General features: G+C 35.3%; 2 protein-coding genes across 4 annotated transcripts in view; both read right to left on the reverse strand.

Moving 5' to 3' along the window:
- The window catches only part of LOC125857241 (kirola-like), a 20,477-nt gene extending 6,740 nt beyond the window's left edge, over positions 1-13,737 (reverse strand). The window contains exons 1-2 of one of the 2 annotated variants that reach the window (XM_049536942.1): positions 13,497-13,717; positions 12,826-13,281 (exon numbers count right to left, since the gene is read on the reverse strand). In XM_049536942.1, coding sequence (XP_049392899.1) covers positions 13,031-13,281; positions 13,497-13,683 — 438 coding nt within the window. In that variant the 5' untranslated portion in view covers positions 13,684-13,717 and the 3' untranslated portion in view covers positions 12,826-13,030. Of the gene's footprint in view, positions 1-12,825; positions 13,282-13,496 lie in introns of those variants that run through there. The other variant, XM_049536940.1, reaches the window with a different exon arrangement.
- LOC125857233 (heavy metal-associated isoprenylated plant protein 20-like) overlaps positions 1-22,094 on the reverse strand; it is a 287,045-nt gene that overhangs the window by 71,316 nt on the left and 193,635 nt on the right. The gene's annotated exons all lie outside the window — the stretch shown is intronic.

Here is a 22,094-nt window from a genome sequence, read left to right on the forward strand (position 1 = left end):
GCTTTTTCCCACCACTAAATCAAATCAAAACCCTCCCTCAAGAGTAATACCCTAGATTCTAAGGCTTAAGAATCAAATTACAAGATTGGGGAGTAATGAACTTACCTTTACCGATGAATTTGATGAAAAATTGGGTAGAAATTGCCCTAATTTTCTCCTCTCAAACTCAAAAACAATAATGCATAAAATAAAATGTTTTGAGACTTTTTCTGCGTAAAATCCTGACTTGCCCCGCTATAGCGATTGTCACCCCGCCATAGCACATGCACACTCCCATTATAGGGGCCTACCGCTAGCTATAACGGATTGCACGAACTTTAGAGACTAAAAAGTTCCTCAAAACTCCATTTTCAACATACCTTTCTCCCTTATATCTCTTTCATGCCAAGTTTGATTCAAGGAATTTTACTCATCCAAATTTAATTCAAGGAATTTTACTCACCCAAATTTAATTTTGTAATATCCTACGGGTTTCTTAATATCTTGGCTATATATCAAGCCTAGACATTTTGCCTCATCCATTCTCGGATGGACCTAGACTTTGCCTCGCTCGAATTCTGTCTGAACTGGTCTAGCCTAGAATGTTTAGGTCTCTAATGAAAAGTTTTCTAGCCCAATTTCATTCACCATTGACCTAGTCATAACAATCAAAGTAAGTCGTTACAAAAAATACCAATTTATCCCATCACTCGTCCCCAGGTGATCAAACAAGAAAAACTAGGTTAAAATAGAAAAAAGTATAGTACATGAATCATCGAACAAGTGAGGGTACTTGTCTCCCACGTCTCTCGCGGTCTCTGAAGTAGATGATGTTTCCATGTGACCTTTACTGATCTTATTTCTTTTATCCAAACTTACGGACATACCGATCAAGAATCACAATCGGCTTCTCTTCATACTGCAAGTCCTTGTCCAACACTATTGAATCTCACTTGATGATATAATCTTTATCCCTATGGTAGATCTTTAGCATAGACAAATGAAATATCAAATGAACTCCAGTCAAGTTGGGAGGTAGTGCTAACCTGTAATCCATTAGCCCCCACATCGTCAAGAATCTCAAATGGACCAATTTAGTGAGGGCTAAGCTTGTCCCTCTTACTAAACCTCATCACTCCTTGAATGGGTGACACATTAAACAATATGTGTTCCCCAACCTGAAAGGTTATGTCTCTTACCATGTGGTCCGCATACTGCCTACTATAGGCTGTCAATAACTTATCTTGATTTCCCATCACCCTTTCCTAGGCTTTCCTAACCAAATCAACACCCAAAGGTTCCACATCACTAGCCTCAAACCACCCTATGAACAATCTGCATTCCCTTTCATACAGTTCCTCAAATTGTGTCATATTAATATTGCATTGATAACTATTTCGATAAGAGAACTCACATAACAGAAATAACTTATCTTAATAGCCCCCAAAATGGTGAGCAGAGTAAGTTTAAAGGCTATCAATGTATTTCGCCAGACATCCTTTGGAACTAGAAAAGATATTTTATTGAAATAACTATTCTATTACAAGCTATGATTTAAGAAGATATGCATTTGCAACAAGAAATCCTGAGCCACAAGATACCACTGGACAAAGTTGCAGCAACACAAAGTGAAATCGAAAGCGAAGAAATAACAAAAGATAGAAACATTAAAGCAAAGATTGACAAGGAAGTATCCTTCAAGGAGATGCTCATAACTTCATATTAAAAAACAATCGATCAACGAACAATATCAAGGACAAATTTTGAGAAGGATATGATATTCGACGAACCACCAAGGAGTGGAAAAACAAGCATGGATAACCCGACCACCACATATAAAGGAATGTACGACGAGGAAGGAATATGATGTTTATCGTGACCAATGACACTATCCTACGATATGAGTGTCTACGATTGTTGATAATATAGTAACCCAACCAAGGGTTGGGGTCGTGTCCCAAGGGAACGGTTTTGAGAATTAATAGCCAATTAGAATTTCATTCATATTAGTCGTAGTTAAAGACATTTGTGATATAAGACATTGTAAATTAAAGGGGTGACACAAAAGTGTCAAATATCAAAGGGGGGTTTTGTAACAAGTAAATAAACAAGAAAATCAAGTATGGGGAAAGGTTNCAAGGGATGGGGTCGTGTCCCAAGGGAACGGTTTTGAGAATTAATAGTCAATTAGAATTTCATTCATATTAGTCGTAGTTAAAGACATTTGCGATATAAGACATTGTAAATTAAAGGGGTGACACAAAAGTGTCAAATATCAAAGGGGGGTTTTGTAACAAGTAAATAAACAAGAAAATCAAGTATGGGGAAAGGTTCTTGGGATGTGACCTCAATACAAGTTGAGATAGATTGTTGGGTACATGCTTTCGATAGAAAATTTGCAAAATAATAGTGACTAGGCTAAGCTTTAAATGGAAATAAGCTCCCTCTCGGGCAACTTACCCCGTTTCAAATGTGTTTTCTCGCGGACACCCATCTGTCGCATGAAGACCAGTCTACGCCTTACCGCACTCACTCTCTCGAGTTGAGTGTTAGGATATGAGACTAGGACTCACCCTCTCGGGCTGAACCTCATGTCGACCCACCCCTTAGGCCATCAGTCTAGTGGTTTTGGTCCCGCGACCTCCCTCTCGAGCAAGCCGAAAATACATGGGTGGCTTTGTATTTATAACTACAAACCCTTAAGATTAAAACACAACCACTAGGTAAAATCACCATTAAAATGCATCTACCCTATCAGCTAGCAAGACCCAACAAGAATATCAACTCATATTTGCTAAATCACACCCCAAGAATGGGGGTTTTTAGCCACACATCAAGAAACAAGAAATTACACCTAACATGATAATGAAATCAACTGGGTATAAGAAATTAAATCTGGAATTAAGCAAAGGAAGATGAATAGAGAAGACCTACTTCCAACTTGGGAAGATGAACTCCTTTCTTTAAGTTTCCACAAAACCCTCTCCAAACTTGAGAGAAAATATAAGCTAAAGTATGTTCTAAGGTGAAAAATAATAATATTAGTTCCACACCAAGTGAAAATTATAACAATTGCTGCACACTAAGTCTACAGCTCTACTAGTATTTATAGATTTCACAGATTTTGTTGCGGAGGATTGTTCGGGGACGTTAGTCGAGTTCGCCGACTGACTCGGCGACTCGCCCTTCTTCAGTTTCATTGTTGTTTCCTGCTTGCATTCAGCGTCTTCATGTTCTGAACCATTGGGCAATATAATACTGTTTCGCGGAACTATTCGGCAACACGCCGACTTCTCCTTTCATCGCCTTTTAATCCATTTACTTTAGGACTTCACATACTGGAACATAGGGTGAAGTGTGTTCCTTCGGTGATTCGCCAAACAAACTTGGCGATCCTCAGGTCTTCATTTCTTCGTTCTTTTCAGTCCTTTTTGCTCTGTTTTGCGCCTAAGTGTCCATGTTTCCAGTAAAACTTCAAATACCTTAAACTTAAGAGTTTTCATCAGATATTGAGGCAAAATAAGCATTCAAGGACACTATTTCAATTAAAATAAAGTCCTAAATGAGTCCAATTTGTGGACTCATCAGAATACACCTAACAGAGAAAGAAAAACAGAGGATCTACAAACAATGGCCATATTCCATTGTCATTAAAGTATTTGGGAAAAAATGAGTCACTTGTATCTACAAAAGAAATTATTCGTTCTATAGAAAGTCTCTGAAGAAATCATCCTTATAGATCTAGGATTCGACTACTACATAGTGAAATTTTATAAAGAGGAAAACCTTCAAGAAACACTACAACAGGGGCCATGGTTTATTAACGGTTTTTTCCTATAAATCAAGCGATGACACCAAATTTCGTGGCCTTCTAAGCAAAGGAAACCAAATCAGCAATATAGATTAGACTTTCGGAGCTACCAACTGAATTCTATGATCACTCAATTCTAGCTAGAATAGGCAAAAAAAACTTGGCAAACTTGTTAAGACGGATGTATGCACGTTAGAGGCCTTGAGAGGTCGCTACGCCAGAATATGCGTTGAGGTTCCAATTGGAGTTCCTGTCAAAAATCCATCTGTATTGGCCATCACAATTAGCAACTAGCCTATGAAGGATACAATATTTTGTGCCCAAATTGTGGAGTCCTTGGACACACAGGGAATCTCTGCTCACACAAACTAACTACGAAGGAAACCAATAAAAACCAAATGGATATGGACCCAATGAAGGATAAAGGAGCACAGGACAGGGTCCAACCAGCAAAGCAGAAAGAAGCATGGCAAATAGTCACGTTCAGAGAAAAAGTCAAATCCAAATAAAAGAAAGGAACTGGCCGGCGCAACGGTGGAAACCAAAACGGAAAAAGGTATTCATGTCAATTTATTCCATGCCGAATCAGGTAAGTATCTCGAATCCAAAGTCTTTAAATATAAAAAAGCATCCAAAAGCTCTGGAGAAACCTCCCAAGGAACACATATATTAAAAATACTCATCAAGACAAACTCCAAGCGCTTGATTAAGCGTCGGAAAAAAATAATGCTATACCTACTTCATTGCAGCAAGGGCCGAAAAAAATTAATGGCAACGTCACAACAAGTGACATCAGGTCCATCAGCAAACAGTGCGAAAACAGAAAAAAACCTAAATAACTCAAAATCTGCAGAGGAGGCAGAGTCAGCTACTGTTTCCAGTACCCTTACAAAAAACCCTATGTTGCCCCCTAAAAAAGATACCACTAATCTACTTCCACATCTCTTGGAACTCAAAAATAGACTCAATAACCCTCAAATTACCCCTAATAATACTACAATAATCACTATAGACCACTTAAACACACAGAGTGCTTTGATGGCACTCTCAACTACCTCTCACTCCAAACTTCTGGTAGAAGATATCACTCAACAACATACAATTCCAACTTCGTCATCATTAATTTATGCTAAAAATGGAAATAAAGAAAGTACCCTTTTAAAAACGAATACACCATTTACTCCATCTTCCAAATTAACTCAAAATATTCCTAGTACCAACTCTAACAAATCTATATATGTACCAATACACTCTATCTACATAGATCTTCCAATACTTTCCAAAAATGCCAAGAATTCCAGTCTCATCCCAGAGGAGAAGAGCAAATCAAAGACGCTCATCTCGAAATCCCAGGAACAATCCCACTGCAAACCCAACGACCATGAACCCACCCCATCTTGCTATTCCATTTCAAACCTTCCCAGTGAACTTGGGGAACACATTTTCTACGCCACCCATGCTCCAGAACCAAACCTATCTCCCCACTCTTGGCTGAAAATGAGTTTGCAAGGTCAAGCTCTATCCTTCAGTGCGATAGTGGAGGAGAGGCTTGTAGCAATCCTGGTCCAGAATCCAACGTTCTTGGTTCATTAGTCCCAGAGGGAATGAGGCTGGTAATGGAAACGTACAACAACTACTCGTGGTTGTCAACTGTACTCCAGCCTCCGCTAAGCTTTCCATTCCCATAAATTCCCTTCTACCATTATCCCATATGAGAGATGCCTCTCTTCAATCCCCTCAACTCCCTCACGAACATAGAGCCTATAATGTTCCCTCCCTTTCTATTTCCCCACCATATACCAAAGAGTGAAACGACCCCATGGAATAGTGTCGAGACAGACCCGATCTTCTCAACAATGGTGCACAACGAGGTGAGGGAGAGTCCTTCCCAAGTAATTCCCAACATCTCAACATCAACCTCTCAGGTAATGCCACATCCTAGATGTGCGGGAAATAGAAGAGGCAATAGTCATGCTGAGGGAAACTCGATTAGAAATAGTTGTGTTAAAGGATATAAAAATAGTACTATTTAAAGAGAGATTCGAAAAAAAAACTCAAACTCACATGTCCACCAAATCTGTCCAAACGCTCAATAGATATACGAGCTCCATCCAACTCAAAAATTGGGAACTTTGTAGTGATAATAAACCCGACTCTAATAACAGAGAGAGAGGAAAGTAATGGAGAACATAACACCCACCTTAAACTGATCAATGAATATAACAGTCTGTAATTGTAAAGGGTGTAATGGGGACGAGTTTAGGAGAAACTTTAGAGACCTTGTAGATTGGCATAAACCCCCACTGGTTGCCTTTGTCGAAACAAAAATGCAGGACCATCAAGCTCTCTTAAACAATTTTCCTTTTAATAATATGATCCAAGTACCAGCTATTGGCAACTCAAGAGGAATGGTGATGCTCTGGGATGATGAACTCCTGGAGCTAGATGATATAGCTATAACTGACTTGGAAATACATGTGATGGTTAAGGTACGCTTAACAAAAGACTCTTGGCTTTTTAGAAATATATATGCTAGTACGTATAGACACTCTCGAAATATATTATGGCAGAATCTGAAAACTATAAAAGATAACTACAAAGGAAACTGATTACTGGGGGGGACTTTAATGAGCTCCTAAGCATAACGGAAAAAAAAGAGGCAGAACTATTAATAAATATAATACAAAGGAGTTTTGGGATACGGTCAATTATTGTGAACTGATTGACATGGGGTTTAAGAGAAATCGTTACACGTGGTTAAATAAACGTTTTAAAAATATATAACAATTCATATACGAAAGATTAGAATTTTTTGCAAATGATAATTGGATCCATATTTTTCCTGGCTCCCAGTACAACACTTACCTCGTACCCACTCTGATCATTGTCCCCTCCTTCTTTCACTTTTTCCACTCGAAAACGTTAAAAGGGATAAAATCTTTAGATTCGAGACAATGTGGGCCACACACCCGAACCTACAAAAGATAATCAGTGACTCATGGGGGGAAGAAAATAATATACTCAACTCTACACTTATTTTTTAGGAAAAAGTAATAGAATGGAATCATACTACTTTTGGAAATATATTCTCAAAAAAATAAAAAAAATGAGAAGACTAGAAGGAATCCAAAAGTCCCTAAATTACACACACAACTCTTTTCTTACACAACTTGAAAATGAGCTTATTCAAGAATATAACTATTTACTACGTGTCGAGGAGGAATTCTGGTTAAACGAATGAGATGCAAATATTAGGTTCTTCCATACAACCACTCTAAATAGAAGAAGGAAAAACATGATCATTGCCCTGATCTCTGACGAAGGGGAATGGTTGTTTAATCAAATGATATTAAAAACACCACTTTCAATTACTTTAAAAACATGTTTCACACCTCACAGTATCACTCGAAACGAAATAGGACAAGCCTAGAGGACCAAGATATCCCAAAAGACCTCTCCACCATCGGAGTAACACTGTCAACGGAAGAAGTCCATAAAGTTATATGTGTCTTCCAACCCCTCAAGGCTCCTGGGCCGAACGGACTCCATCCTTTCTTTTACCAAAAATACTGAAGCATAGTAGGAAACTCAGTCGTATTACTTTGTAAAAATTCCTTCATACAAGGGCACATTCTCGAAGGAATAAATGACACTCTTATATGACTAATTCCAAAGAAAAAGAACGCAAATAATTTAAAAGACTTCAGACCCATAAGCCTTTGCAACACCACATACAAAATAATAACAAAGATAATCTCCCAACGAATGCGACTCATCATGGACAAAATAATCAGGTTGTGTCAAGCAAGCTTTTTAAAGAATAAACAAACAACAGATAATTCCATCATCGTACAAGAAATAATTTCACATTTTAAAAAGATGAAAGGCAAGAAGGCAAATCTAATCCTTAAAATTGACTTAGAGAAGACCTTCGACAAGATTGAGTGGTCTTTTATAAAAGAAACGCTCAAATATTTCCAATTTCCAGTAATATCATCAAGTTAATTATGTCGTACGTCTCAACGAGTCAAATGGCAATCCTTGTTAATGGATCTAAAACAGAATACTTCAAGCAATCAAGGGGAATACGACAAGGAGACCCTTACATATTCATCATTTGTATGGAAATCTTATCTAGGAAGATAGACCAAGAGGTGCAATTAAAAAATTGGATTCCAATAAAAATCTCAAACAGAAGACCAAAAATTTCGCATATATTCTTCGCAGATGACTTAGTACTTATGAGTAAGGCAAGTGTAATAAATTGTGAATGTATACAAGAAGTTATGAAAGTGTTCTGCCAAACCTCTGGACAAGTAATAAACACATCAAAATCAAAGCTATCTAATAATTGTCCAAAGACTTTGAGTGACACCATCTTGAAGAAACTCAGGATAAAAAGTGGAAAGCACTTTGAAAACTATCTAGGCATCCCAATATCCCACAGCCGAGTCACAAATAATAATTTTCACTTCATTATTGATAATATGCAATCCAAACTAGCAGGATGGAAGACCACATAAATATAGCAGGAAGAACCACCCTGGTGAAAGCATGCCTCAATAACATCTCAACCCACATTATGCAAATAACAAAACTCCTAAAATCAATCACAAAAAATGGACCAAATACAACAAAACTTTATATGGGGTTCAACTAATGAAAAGAGAAAGCTCCATTCAGTAAAAATGGGAAGTGGTAACAGCTAGGAAACACGATGGGGGACTAGGAGTACAAAGATCAAATATAAAAAATAAACCTTTCTATCAAAACTAGCTTGGAGAGCTTTCAAAAATCTGAACTTATTACGGGCCTCAATCCTTTTTAAAAAATACACAACCGATAGAAAACTCAATAGAAACACTAAAACTTCAAAGAATCACAGCAAAATTTGAAAGACCTCATCATAGGCTGGAACATTTGCAAGGAAGGCATAGAGTGGGTTCTAGGAAATGGCAAACTAACATCTTTTTGGTTTGATACATGGCTGCCAAACGGCAAGACAATCAGGGAACGAATTCAGGGACCCCTAAGAGAAGCAGAACTAGACATGAAAATAGGAGAAGTAGCCCAGGAAAACAATGCCATGAAAACATAGGATATATCATTTCAACTCCTGCAAGAAATTATAAATCTACTACACTACATATACATAACGCACAATAAAGAGGACACATCTACATGAAAGCTAAACTCCAATGGAATATTAACAACATCTTCAGTATATACGCTCCTAATGAACAAGCATAAAAAGGAAGCCCCTAAAAAATATAATTGAATTTGGTCTATCAAATGCCCAAACAAAATAAAATTCTTCATATGGCTTTGCTAACATGGTAGATTACCTACCCGAAAATATTTACATTACATTGGTGTCAACATTGACCAGACATGTCATATATGTTAAGAGTACTACGATCCATTAACCAATTTAGGAATGACCAAAGAATAGATTGGCTAGAGAAAATAAGGAGGCTGCAGGTACATACAAATCAAAACATTCTTGCCTGGCAAGATCTATTTCCTTTTTTCTTATGGAGTCTGTGGTTAAAGAGAAATGAAAACTACCATCAGAACATAAAAACCAACTTATGTATAAAAAAAACATTTAATCATGCCATGGAATTCCACACCCTCACAAGAGGCATAAGTGTCAAAAAGAAGAATAAACCAACCCTTATCAAGTGGAAGCCCCTTGAAAAAGGTTATAAACTAAATAGCGACGGTTCTTCAAAAGGAAATCATGGCAGAAGCACAGGGAGAGTCATAAGAGACCACAATGGAGACTGGATTGTAGGCTATATGGGAAATCTCCATATGTCGAATAATGTTAAAGTTGAACTAACAACTCTCACGCAGGGACTCATGATAGCTTTAGCAAGAGGATTACTACCTTTGGAAGTCAATATCGATTGCAAGGAGCTCATCACTTTTATTGAAAATGATCACCCATCTTACACAAACATGTTATTTGATTGCAGGGATCTGCTGAGACATTTGGGGAAACCCTCTCCCCCCACCCTCCAATTCAACACACTTTTAAGGAAGCTAATAGAGTGGCATACGCATTAGCAAGGGAGGGATCGAAGATTAATCAGGCTAACTCGCTTTTTTGTTTGGAAGTTCCATCGGTGTTTGTTTCAGAAAAATTAGACGCAGACAAAGGAGGAAGTCTTTTTGTTAGGCTTCAACGACCTATTCCCATGTCTATTAATTGCAGTTATAATGTTATTGTATCCTCCCAAAACTATACTAGCAGGCATTTAACTATGCCGCTACCATGTAATAATGCTAATTAATATCTAATATAAGTATCTTTGTTTACCAAAAAAAAAAATAGCCTCCAAAGTCAATCAGACATGCTCTCAACATGGATTCCAATACCTGAATTATTTTTTTTGACTGATCTTAAGTCTATGGGTGGAAGGTTGTGCTTAAAGTGAGTTAAGTGTCCAACACTTCATGCAACTTGCTCCAAAACTTAGAAGTTAACTCAGTGTCACAGTCTGAAATGATAGAAACAGGCACCCCATGCAAATTTTTTTGACATAAATCTTGACCAATTGTTGAGAGATGTTATCCACTCTGACTGGAATAAAGTGGACTGATTTAGTTAACCTGTCTACAATGACCCAAATTGAGTCATACATTACCAAGGTCTTAGGTAGTCCTACCACTAAATTCATGACTATCGTTTCCTACTTCCACTCAAGGATAGGCATCCTCTAAAGTAATCTATAGGCTTTTGATGCTCATACTTTACATGTTGACAATTTTGACATTTGAAAAGGTACTCTGCAATGTCCTTCTTCATCTCGGATCACCAATAAAGTTGTCTCAAATATCGGTACATCTTGGTCATACATGGATGAATAGAGTATCATGAATCATGAGACTCTGCCAACATACTCTGGATCAAGTCACCAACCTGAGGAACATAAATCTTTCCTCTATACCTGAGATCATCACCCTCATCGAAAGTGGCATCTTATGTCTCCTTAGACATCACCTTATTTCTTAGCTTATTCGTGTTTTCATCTTCAACCTACTTAGTCTTAATTTTCTCTATAAAGGTGGGCTTAATCTCAATATTAGCTAACACTCCACCTTTCTTGGAGATGCCCAATTGTATGAACTTAGACTCTAGAGCATGAATCTCTCTGGCCAAGGGTCACTTGGACACCCCTAAGAAAGCCAAGATGCCCATACTAACCTTTTTCCAGCTCAATGCGTCTGTCACCACATTGACCTTTCCTAGATGATATTGAATGGTCACATCATAATCCTTGAGCAATTTCATTCATCTCCTCTGTCTTAGATTCAAATCCTTCTAAGTGAACACATATTGTAAATTGTGATAATTAGTGAATATCTCACACTTAAGTCCATAAAGATAATGTCGCTAGATCTTGAGAGCAAACATTATTGTTGTCAACTCTAAATCATGTTTATGCTATGTTTTTCGCAGATGATAATGCATATTCCTTAGGGGTCGTTTGCTATAAAGATTAACAATGCAAAAATGATTTGAGGGATATTTTTATCTTTATATAGATTAATCACACGGTATTAAATCCTACGTATTACTAGTACCACCAAATGGAAAGTATTGTTATACATCATATAATACCATGTAGGGTGTATAACTAATCCATGGACTAATGATACATATGTCCAAAATTCTTATCAAACATAATACTGTTATGAATCAACCTTAGCCCGACATGAATTTTGACGCCATGAAATCAACTATTGGGCCAAAAACGTTGATTTGTGATCTAGGCCCAATTATCAATTAATTTAAAAGGAAGAGAAGATAGAAATATAGGTTATGCTTATTGTTGTGTGAAAGTCTGATTCTCCTCATTTCCCTTTCAAAGTGTTTGTATTTTCTCATCTTCGTTCTTCAATCTATCAATTCATAGTCTTACTTTCGATATTTCTATATTTTCGTTTGGGGTCCTACCATTTTAGTTATTACATTTAATTCCCAGTGTTGTATTTAGGGATGTCAAAAATGAACTCAAACATAGGTAACCCGTCTAACCCGTCCAAAATTTTAAGGGTTGGGCTCAAGATAATTTGAATTGGGTTCAGTCTCAACCCATTCAAGCCTAACCCATTTTAAGAGAATTCTCAATTGAGCCCAATTCAATCTCCAATTTCAACCCGTTTTAAAACTATTTACTAAGATATGTTCCTATATTAAAGGTATGAATTATTATCTATTTAACATCTTATAGGATTTATCTATCCATTTGTTACTTTTTTATAAAAAAAAAAATCTTGAGCTGAAATTAGCATTGTGATTATAAAAGTTAATTATCACTATGTTAAAATTATTGAGATTAATCGGATCAAATTGGGCGGGTCGAGACCCAACCCATTTTTTAGCCCATTTGAGCCCAAACCAAACTTGGGTGGGTCAAGACCCAACTCGATTTTTATTTCAACCCATTTTAATATCTCCAATTTCAATCCAACCCGCCCATTTGACACACCTAGTTGTATTGGATTTGAGTTCTTTACACTTATTATAAGTGTAATTAAAGGTTTAAAATTTACGGGGATTTCCAAGTCTCCCTTAAGTGCTATATCCATTTTTAAACCTGAAAAAATATGGGTTAACAACGCAAGCAGCCTAGCAACAATCACTGAATTGAAAATCAAACTTTAAAAAATATATATATAAATCGCAAACTAACCGAATAATTCGAAAAATCACAAAAATAATTAATTCAATCGAATTTTTTTCATATTTTGAACATTGAAAATACATCCGTAGAAGGAAAGGAACATACTCCCTCCATCCTATTTTATGTGTCACTTTTCGGATTTCGAAATTCAAACAAGTCTAACTTTGACAGTAAGTTTTTCATAGATTTTTTAAACATTTTGAATTATTAATTATTGTGACTTATAGTACTTTTTACATAGTTTACAAATATATAAATTTCATTTCAAAAAAAATGAAGATTTCATGCGTAAATTTCTAGTCAAACTTAAATTGTTTGACTCTCGAAAAACGAAAAGTGTCACATAAATTGGGACAGAAGGAGCAAGAAATATATACTTTAAACACAATGTTATTTATTTCACACACTATAGCTAGCTAGATAGAACTAGCTAGCCAGTATCACACACAAAAACACACACACACACACACATATATATATATATACACTTTGCATATGTATAAATATGGCTATGAGCCATTGAATATCATAGATGTTTTATTACTTAAAGAAGGTGATTCTCGATTTCTTTTGTCACATGAAAGACATAAGCCAGGAAAACGAGAGGTTCTGGTGTGTCTTCAGTTTTCTTCTCGTACAAAAGTGTCCATGTAGTCCAAAGATGATCACATGATGAAATAATAGTGAAGGAATCGTACAGCTCTAACAGATCTCCACCAATCACTTTCCAAGTGATTGTTTTAGTTTCATGATCGACGGCTTCAATCACTTGCTTGCAAGTCTTATCTTTTCCATCTACAATCAATAAAATTGAAAATATAAGAGATAAAAGACAGAAGATACCCGTTGAAACTTATAAAGTACATAAGCTTTTGGAGCAAGTAACATGACCATCAAAACACATTTTTACTAAAAATATCCAATTGGAAATGGACTTTCACAATATAAGACACACCTAAATGTAAAAAATTGATTCATATGTAGAGAGAGGGGAAATGTGTATATGTTACCGTCGTTATATGTCCATTGAACAATTGAACCAACATCTACAGTTTCACCTTCATGAATCTCAAAACTTTTGACCTTGCTAGGGCTTATGTTGGATATATGATGAGTTTTGGCATGCAAAATATCGTGAAACAAATGTCCTCCACACTTCACTTCCACCGAAGAAATCAACTTGCCCTTTAGACCCATATTTTATTTTATTTTTGGTTAAACAAAAAGGTTTGAAGAAATGGTAGTCCTTATATAGATTTCAATTAGCTACACCAAAATTATTATATATATATATTAGGTTTGGTTGTTAGCCATTACTGAAAGAATGATTAAAAAAATAAGTATCTTGTTTTTTTTTATTTATATATATATAGTAGTTTAAAAGAGTCTCTTAAGCATTATTTGGGCAGTTTTGATATTCTAAATTTGTCAAAAATGAGAATTGTCTTCCTCAAATATTTATTAAGCTTTAATTATTAAGTTAAATGGGAAAAAGCTATTTAATGAAACTCACATTTAGAACTATAGATTTAATAATATATATTTCATTTTTTTATTTAACGGAGAAGGGACTAAAATGCCTTTCAAGTATTTGAATTGGTACAAAACTATACTTCATCCACCTTTCGGTCCTAAAATATCCCTGACGTCAATCTTTTGGCTCAATACTTGCCTTTATTTTGTAACAGCTCCCTTAAAGTAAAATTATTAAATATTTATTTATTATGTTTCCTAATGTGATTGGTCAAAATTTAAACTTTTCTCAAATAAATAATAAAAATCATATATTTAGAATTTATTTTTAAAATAGTAAAAATCACAAATTATTCATATTTTGACCGGATACAATTGAAAATAATATTTAAAAAATAATTAATTTCATGATATCTTCTTATTGACCTTTTTTTAAAATCAACCCCTAATTTATTGTAACCCAACTTATAAATGGGGTAGCTAAATCCATACTCACCCGACTGATTTCCAACTAAAACAAATTATTGTTTTTAATAATATGATATTTTTTATCAATTATTCAAATGTTCATATTCTTTTAATTTGTATTATTGTCATGGTGGGGTGGGGGTGGGGCAGTAACGAATTATTTATATAAGGATGTTATCATTATTTCCCTCAGCATTATTGATGAATTATTTATATATGGATGTCATCATTATTTCCCTCATCTTTTCTCCCTTGAGATTGTCATAAATTGAAAGAAATTAAAATTTAAAATGGTGCAAAATATCCAAATACAAAAAGAAAATGGAAGAACGAGGAAGTGAAGGGGTGGGTGGGGGAGTGTAGACAGTAGAGGACTAACTTTTTTTTATTTTTAATTTATTATGGAATTCAAAATCAAGTCAATCATATGAGCTCATATATTAATTAATTTCAAATTGTTTAAACGAAAAAGGATCTAAAATGCCCTTAAACTATGAGATTTGGTACAATATTACTCTCCATCCACCTTATGAGTATGATCCGTTAGACATAAGGGTATTTTTGAGCCAAAAGGTTGACGTCAGGGGTATTTCGGAGCCAAAAGATGGATGGAGGGTAGTTTTGTACCAATTCAAATAGTTCTGGGGCATTTTAGGGCCTTCACCATTTATTTAAAGAGTTTGGTGCAACTTTTTGAAAGGTGAATTAAGTTCAATTATTTTTTGTCTATTTTTTTTATTGTCTTGTGGTTTCTAGAACTTCGGTGTGAATTTTTTTATATTTTTGGTTGATTCGTTTTCCATAGTGCTTGTGAGTTTGGTAATTATTTCATGAAGATCAAACGTATTTATTTAATTTTTGACAAATTTAAAGGATCGAAATTGCTTAGTTAATACTTAAGGAACTATTTTTAATCTACTATAAAAAATAAGAAATTATTTTGGTAACTTTCTCATCCAATTTATGTATATTTCTAACAAATTTAATCCTTCATAGTGAAACTCTAACCACTCAACTTATTTCTTTTTTAAAAAAATACTTAAGGCTTGGAGCTGCATGTCCAAATCTGCTAATTTTCTATTTTGTAAAGTTTTTTGGTAAATAAAATCAATTTACTTACAAAAAAAAATAAGTATCAAGAATAAAATCGTCTGATTAAATTAACAAGTGCTTAAATGCTATGAAATCATGAGCTGAGGTTAATCAACTTATGACTTGTGATTGATTTTGACTTATTAATACTTGGCTAGTTATGAATATATACTTTAGCCTTTAGTTGTTTACCACACATTTAAATAAGTCAAAATTGCGTATAAGTCACATTGACATGCTTATAAATTTAATCAATAACCTCTAACTAATATTACAAATTGTCAATTATATATGACATATTGTTGGTTTTCTCTATACCTTCACATTAATTTATTAATTGAACTTAGCACTGTATATTGTTGGCTATGAGATTTGGATAGATATCATTACGATTTTAGAATTTTTAAATCATAACAAGAAAAAAATGTATTAGTATAGTTATATTTTCAACTTACAATTGAATTAATATTTACGATTTCACCTTTGTTATCTCAAAATCTTGGACCATAATAAGGATTATATTGGATCTATAGTGAGTTTTGTAGTCTAAAATATAGATCTATAGATATGCCAATAAATATTTTATTTTTTTTAAAGTCAACCAAAGTTTTTCTCAATATTGAGAAATAGTATGCCAATAGACTTTTTTTTAATTTGCAAACTTGAAATTAGGGCTGGGCATTCGGTAATTCGATTCGATTTTGGTTGTTTTTTTTCGATTTTTTTGGTTTTCGGTTTGTGTAATAAGTGTACCGAACACCGAACCGAAATAATTCGATTCTGTTCATTTTTATTATTTCGGTTTGGTTTATGTTATTTCGGTTTCGGTTTATTAATTTCACAATTCACACACTAACTAATAACAAAAGAGAAAATCAGAAGAAGAAAAAAACGGAAGAAGAAATCTTGAAAACAAAAAATAATCCCTGGTCGCCGCCTCGCCAGTCAGTTGCTACTGGTCGCCTGCTTCTGGATTCTGGTCGCAGCGGTCGAAGCCTCGACGTCGCTGGTCGGCGCCGGGAAGTGGGAAGTGGGAAGGGGGAAAGTGGGACTGGGACGTGCGGCACCGGCGATGGGAGACGGAGTTTGAACTTTGAAAATTGAATGTGTACTGGTGACCGGGGGGGCTCAAACCTGTTTGTGGCCCAAGGCCAAAATCAAATTAGAGGCCTTAAAAAAATTAAACAATTATAAATGTTTTTATTTTAAATCTATTTTTCTAGCTTTTTGAGATGCAAAGTTATTAATAATTTTTGCGTAGTCAATCTCTTCTAATAATTCTTTTTCAATCGATAATATAGTCAAATCACTTAATCTTTCTTGAGACATTGTTGATCTTAAATAAGATTTTATTATTTTTAATTTTGAAAAACTTCTTTCAGTTGAGGCGACTATTACATGAATTGTTAACATTGTTCTATAAGCAATGTAAGCATTTGGAAAATAATCAAGTCTTTTTATTTGATTGAGTATCTAACAAATATTTTAAACACTATTTACAAATATTATAAACATAAGACACAAAATAAAAATAATATTAGAAATTAGAATGATATTACCAAATTTAAGAACTACGAAAACTTTATTTCCGAAAATGAATTGGGTTGTTGCAATATATTTTTCTCCAAATTTAAAACATAAACTAGATTTTTTTTAAATTGAAATTATCAATAGAACAAGTAAATTCTTAAGCTTTGAATAAAAGAGAGATGTAAGATTAGAAAAGAGAAAGAGAAGAGAGAAGGATATAATATATAAGAATAAAATTAGAAAAAGTATAAGGTAAAAAATAAATAACTTGTACAATTAAAAAAAAGTCAAAATGGTCTGATGGACCCCTGTACTTATATCAGTTGTATTATAGACCCTTCTACTTACGTCTTTGTCATCTGGACCCTTACACTCAATAAACACAATATATTAAATCCCTCTGACCATTGACCATGCTTATGTGGCATTAAAATAGCTGGGGTTGGCGAGAGAGTGTGACTACACGAATTTAAGGCGAGTGAACATCATATTTTAAACTTTAAATTATTAAAATTATACAATAAACAAATTAAAAAAGAAAAGAATCCATCTTCTTCCCCACACCACTTTTTCAACCACCCCTTCCCCATCGCTGCCCAAACCTCTTCTTTATTTCTCCACACCATAGTTATCTTCTTTAGCCTGATCTTGGCATTGGCACTTTGGTGACATCAGGTTTCATGATGATTATCAGTGGAGGGAGAGAGTTGTGTTGGTTTCATGACGGTGCTCGGCGATTCGCAATGGTGTGAGAGGGAGAAAGGCGACTCTGGTCCCTTTTGTCGCTGGAATGAGAGCGATGTTGGTCCTTTCTCCGCCAGAATGGGAGGTGGCGGCCGGTGAGGGAGTTTGCAGGTACGCCGGAGAGGATGGAGAGGGGTGTAACACCCCAGAAAATTTTTCAAACTAAGACCTGAACCATCCTTCGTTGTGAGTAGAATTTTACCAAGGAATTAAAATTTTCTAAAGTTTTAAGGTCACTAGATGTAGCACCTTGAGTTCCAAAAAGAATTAAATTGGAAATAGCAAAATCTGAAATTTTGCAAGTTAAGCTAAGTATGAGTTTTTGGTCAACTTCAAACGACAATAACTCATAACTCAGGGATGATTTAGGAGTGCTACCATATACCGTAGGAAAGAACTTTGAATTATATTTCCAACGCCGCCGAGTTTTCTAAGTTTCGAGGTCGGACGAGTGAGATATGACTTTTTGAAGTTAGGCTGCCAGTTAAGGAAAGTCAAAATCGGATTTTAGAGGGGTATTTTGGTCTTTTCCTTACCCAAACAGATTTGATTCGTTTTTAGTAATATTTTAGGGGTCTAATCTGATTAGGTTCAGTTTTATAATCATAGTTTACGCCTAGGGTTTTAGTTGAGAGTTCAAGAAGAGAAAATAAGAAGAGAGAAAAGGAGAAAAGAGAAAGGATGAAGGCGTTCGTCGACATTTTTGAGAGTTGTTGCGGATTGTCGCCATGGGTTTGATCCCTAAGAGGTATGTAAGCTTCCATAGTGTTGGGTTTGTTCACCCACACACCAAACATATTATTTTCAGCGAAGTTTCATTCTCAAAAAGTTGAAGGATTTAAGTTCTTGATAGGTGTTCTTGAAGTTCATTCTAAATCTTGTTTTGTTGGGGTTTTGATGATTTCTTGAGATGAAAGTAATTGTGTTTGAGTGTTGTTTTGAGTGGATTAGTGTGTACTTAGGTTGGATAGTTGAATCTAAGGAAAATTTGAGAAAATAAATTGATTAAAAGCAATTTAGGGTCAGAAAACGAGAGGCGAAATTCGTCGAAACTTTGCCTGGGGAGATGCTGGCGCGGCGCACCCCAGATGCGCCCAAGGGGCTGGGGCAGCACGCCTGCAATGCGCCCATATGCAGTCTCTGAAGTTAGGGGCTGGCGCCCCGCACCAGGGTCGCCTGCCCCCACTCATTCTCCATCGGTTGTCCCGTTTTAGCTCCTATGAAGTGTATCTTCACCCCTTTTGATTCTAAACACTTCAAACAACTTCCAAACACTTAAGAAATCATTCATAATATGATCACAACCTTGAATTCATAATTCAAATTCAAGGTAAAGTTAAGAGTTGAGTCTTGAGAGTTCTTCCGAACATTTTGAGAAAGTCCTTGTGAGTCTTTTTGAAGAGTCTTTTACAACTTCTAGTAACTTGTTTCAAGACTCAAGTAAGTGAGAATGAGAGTGAGGATAATGTATTCATGAGTCTACACTATCACCTAGAATCTTCATATCATGAACCATAACTCTTGAATTCATAATTCACATTCAAGAGAAAGTTAAGAGTAGAGTTCAACAAAGTCTTTGAGTTCAATTGTGAATCCTTTGAGATCAACTATTGATTTGAACTACGTTTTGAGGAAGTAAGTAAGAGAATGAGAAGAGTCGTATACGCGAGTTCCATATTGATATTTTGACCCTTGAGTCGAATCGTTCATGCCCATAACTTCCACATGAACTCCATAAGTTGAGTATCTTTAAGAGGAGTTGTATATTCAAGTCCTAAGTCTTGAGTATTGAGTATCAAATCCCTTTGAGCTTATATTTCTAATCATGAGACTATTACATGTTACCCATAAAGTCTTTAAGTTGAATTGTTCTTGCCCATAATTCCGCATGAACCCTATAAGTCGAGAAGTCTTAAGATGAGAAGTATTTTTGAGTCCTTGAGTTGAGAAGTTCATGCTCATAATTCCGCATGAACCCTCTGAGTTGAGCATTCTTGAAATGAGTAGTATCATTGAAGTTCTTAAGTTCCAAGTATTGAGTTTTATCTATGGTTATTGAAAACCTTGCATTGAGTCGTTCATGTCCATAACTCGGAATGAACCATATCTTAAGAAGTCTTTTACAAATGTTTAAACTTTGTTTTAAGACTTAAAGCTTTGAGTTCAGTAAAGAGTAAAGTTTGAAGTCCTTTTCTTCAAAAGTATATGGAAACTAAGTATTTCCAAAAAGTTTATAAATGTTTTCACATTTAAAGAAGAACGGAAACTGAGATTTCCAAAGAGCCTTCGGGCTAGTTTTCAGAAAAGAGTAATAGCTTTCTAAATGAAGCAAGCAGGGAAACTGAGATTTCCAAGATAGCCTTTGAACTAAGTTTTGAGCACTAATCTCAAATCACAGAAGAAGTATGTTTTTAAAACATAAGGGCTAGTATATTTAGGAGTAGTATTGAGCACCGAATTGGGGACGGGCATGAGTTCAGATAACTCACGTCTCCATAAAATCATGTAGTCACCATGGGTAGAAATGGGTCATATTTTTTAGATGAACCCTTTTCGAAATAGACTAGTGGATCCATTAGGCAGTTCAGGTCCTATACCTTTGGCCAGGTATAGGATGCGCTGGCAGCGTGAGGAAGATCGTTATATCATCACAATAGCTCTTATGTGGTGGTTGTCGGTTAGAGAAACTCCCACAGAAGTTATTGTATTTTTATATACATCAATTATTGTATTTTTACATTCATTTCAGAGTTATGTTGTATCCTTGCATACACACAGAGTTGACAACATAATTTTAAACAGTTTGTTTCTTTATATTGCACTTGTTTTAAACTACTTTATAATGAAATGAGTTCAGTTAAGTATTCATGAGTTGAGTATTTCAAGTCGAGTATCATATCTTTGAAGTTGAGTATCTAATCCTTGAGTTGAGTATCTAATCTCTGAGTTGAGTATCTTATCCTTGAGTACTTCTAAGTTGAGTAAGTTTGGGTAGTTTTAAGTACCATTGAGTATTCCTTGAGTTGAGTAAGTTTGAGAAGAGGTAAGTATGTTTCATTTTTATCAAGTTTCAAGCTTATGTTTATGTTTTAGAATTCCTCTTACATGCTCGTACATTCCACGTACTAAGCCATTTGGCCTGCATCTTCTCATGATGCAGACACAGGTATTCAGGATCATTAACAGGAGCTTCGTTGATATATCCGAGAGTTCGAGTTAGCTATGGTGAGCCTCCTTGCTTTCGGAGGATTTCATTTTCCTTTCAGTTATCAGTTGTTAGGATGTCGTGGGTCTTGTCCCGACTTCTATCTTTATCAGTTAGAGGCTTCATAGATAGTTAGTATAGTTGAGAAGTCTGTATCATTTATTTTATTAAATATTTTAAAGACTTAAGTTGCCTATTTATGGCGAGTTGAATATATTATATTATTTTATTCAAACTTATTTATTCAGTATTGTTTAGATTTTCTTAATGTTGAGTATTTGAAGTTATTCAGTTTTTTAAGCTTTTTGCATGCTTAAGTTAGTCTTCCGTTTGTAGTCAGCTAGGATGAGGGTTCGCTTGGGGACCAACAATGGTCTTCGAGTGTCGGCCACGATCAGGGTGTAGACTCGGGTTGTGACAAGGGAAGTTTGCAAGTCCCCATCTTCAATCTTTCAAATCAATCGTCTTCTTCTAATCCCTTAAACTTGTCTTTTTCAACCCGTTTCGATAGCCCAAGAAAATCTCAGGCGAATTTTGGGTAGATTTCGATAAGTTTCACGACAGAGGTTGGTATGAAATTGTATTTGTAAGCAATTTGGGGTATGAAAATAGTAGTCAGCGTTGGATTGCGAAAAGTTTAGCCAGATCTGGTTGTACGGTGGCCAGATCTGGTTGTTAGGTGGCTTAGGTTGTTATTACTGTGGAGGTTGGAGGAGGAAAGAAAATAGTGATGGTGTGTGGTAGAGATGAAGACGGGTGAGGGAGAAAGTATATGTGATTTCGCCGGCAAAAATGACAACGACGCCGGCGATGGCTTTCTTTTGGTGGTGAAATAGTGAAAATAGGGAGAATTAGAAATGTCAATAATAAATTAAAATGTTATTATTTTACATTTTATTAAATAATTTTAGTTAATAATTTTTAAAAATAGTTATGATGTGGCATTAATATATCTGACGTGGATATGACATGTCAATTATATAAAAGAGAGTGAGTTACACACATGGTTCAGAATACAAACTGCTACAAGTATAAAGGTCAACCAGACCATTTCGCCTTAAAAAAAGCACACATTACTTTTATTGGAAAGATAAAA

Source organism: Solanum stenotomum, chromosome 2 (genome assembly GCF_019186545.1).
Source record: "Solanum stenotomum isolate F172 chromosome 2, ASM1918654v1, whole genome shotgun sequence".
Classification (NCBI taxonomy): domain Eukaryota; kingdom Viridiplantae; phylum Streptophyta; class Magnoliopsida; order Solanales; family Solanaceae; genus Solanum; species Solanum stenotomum.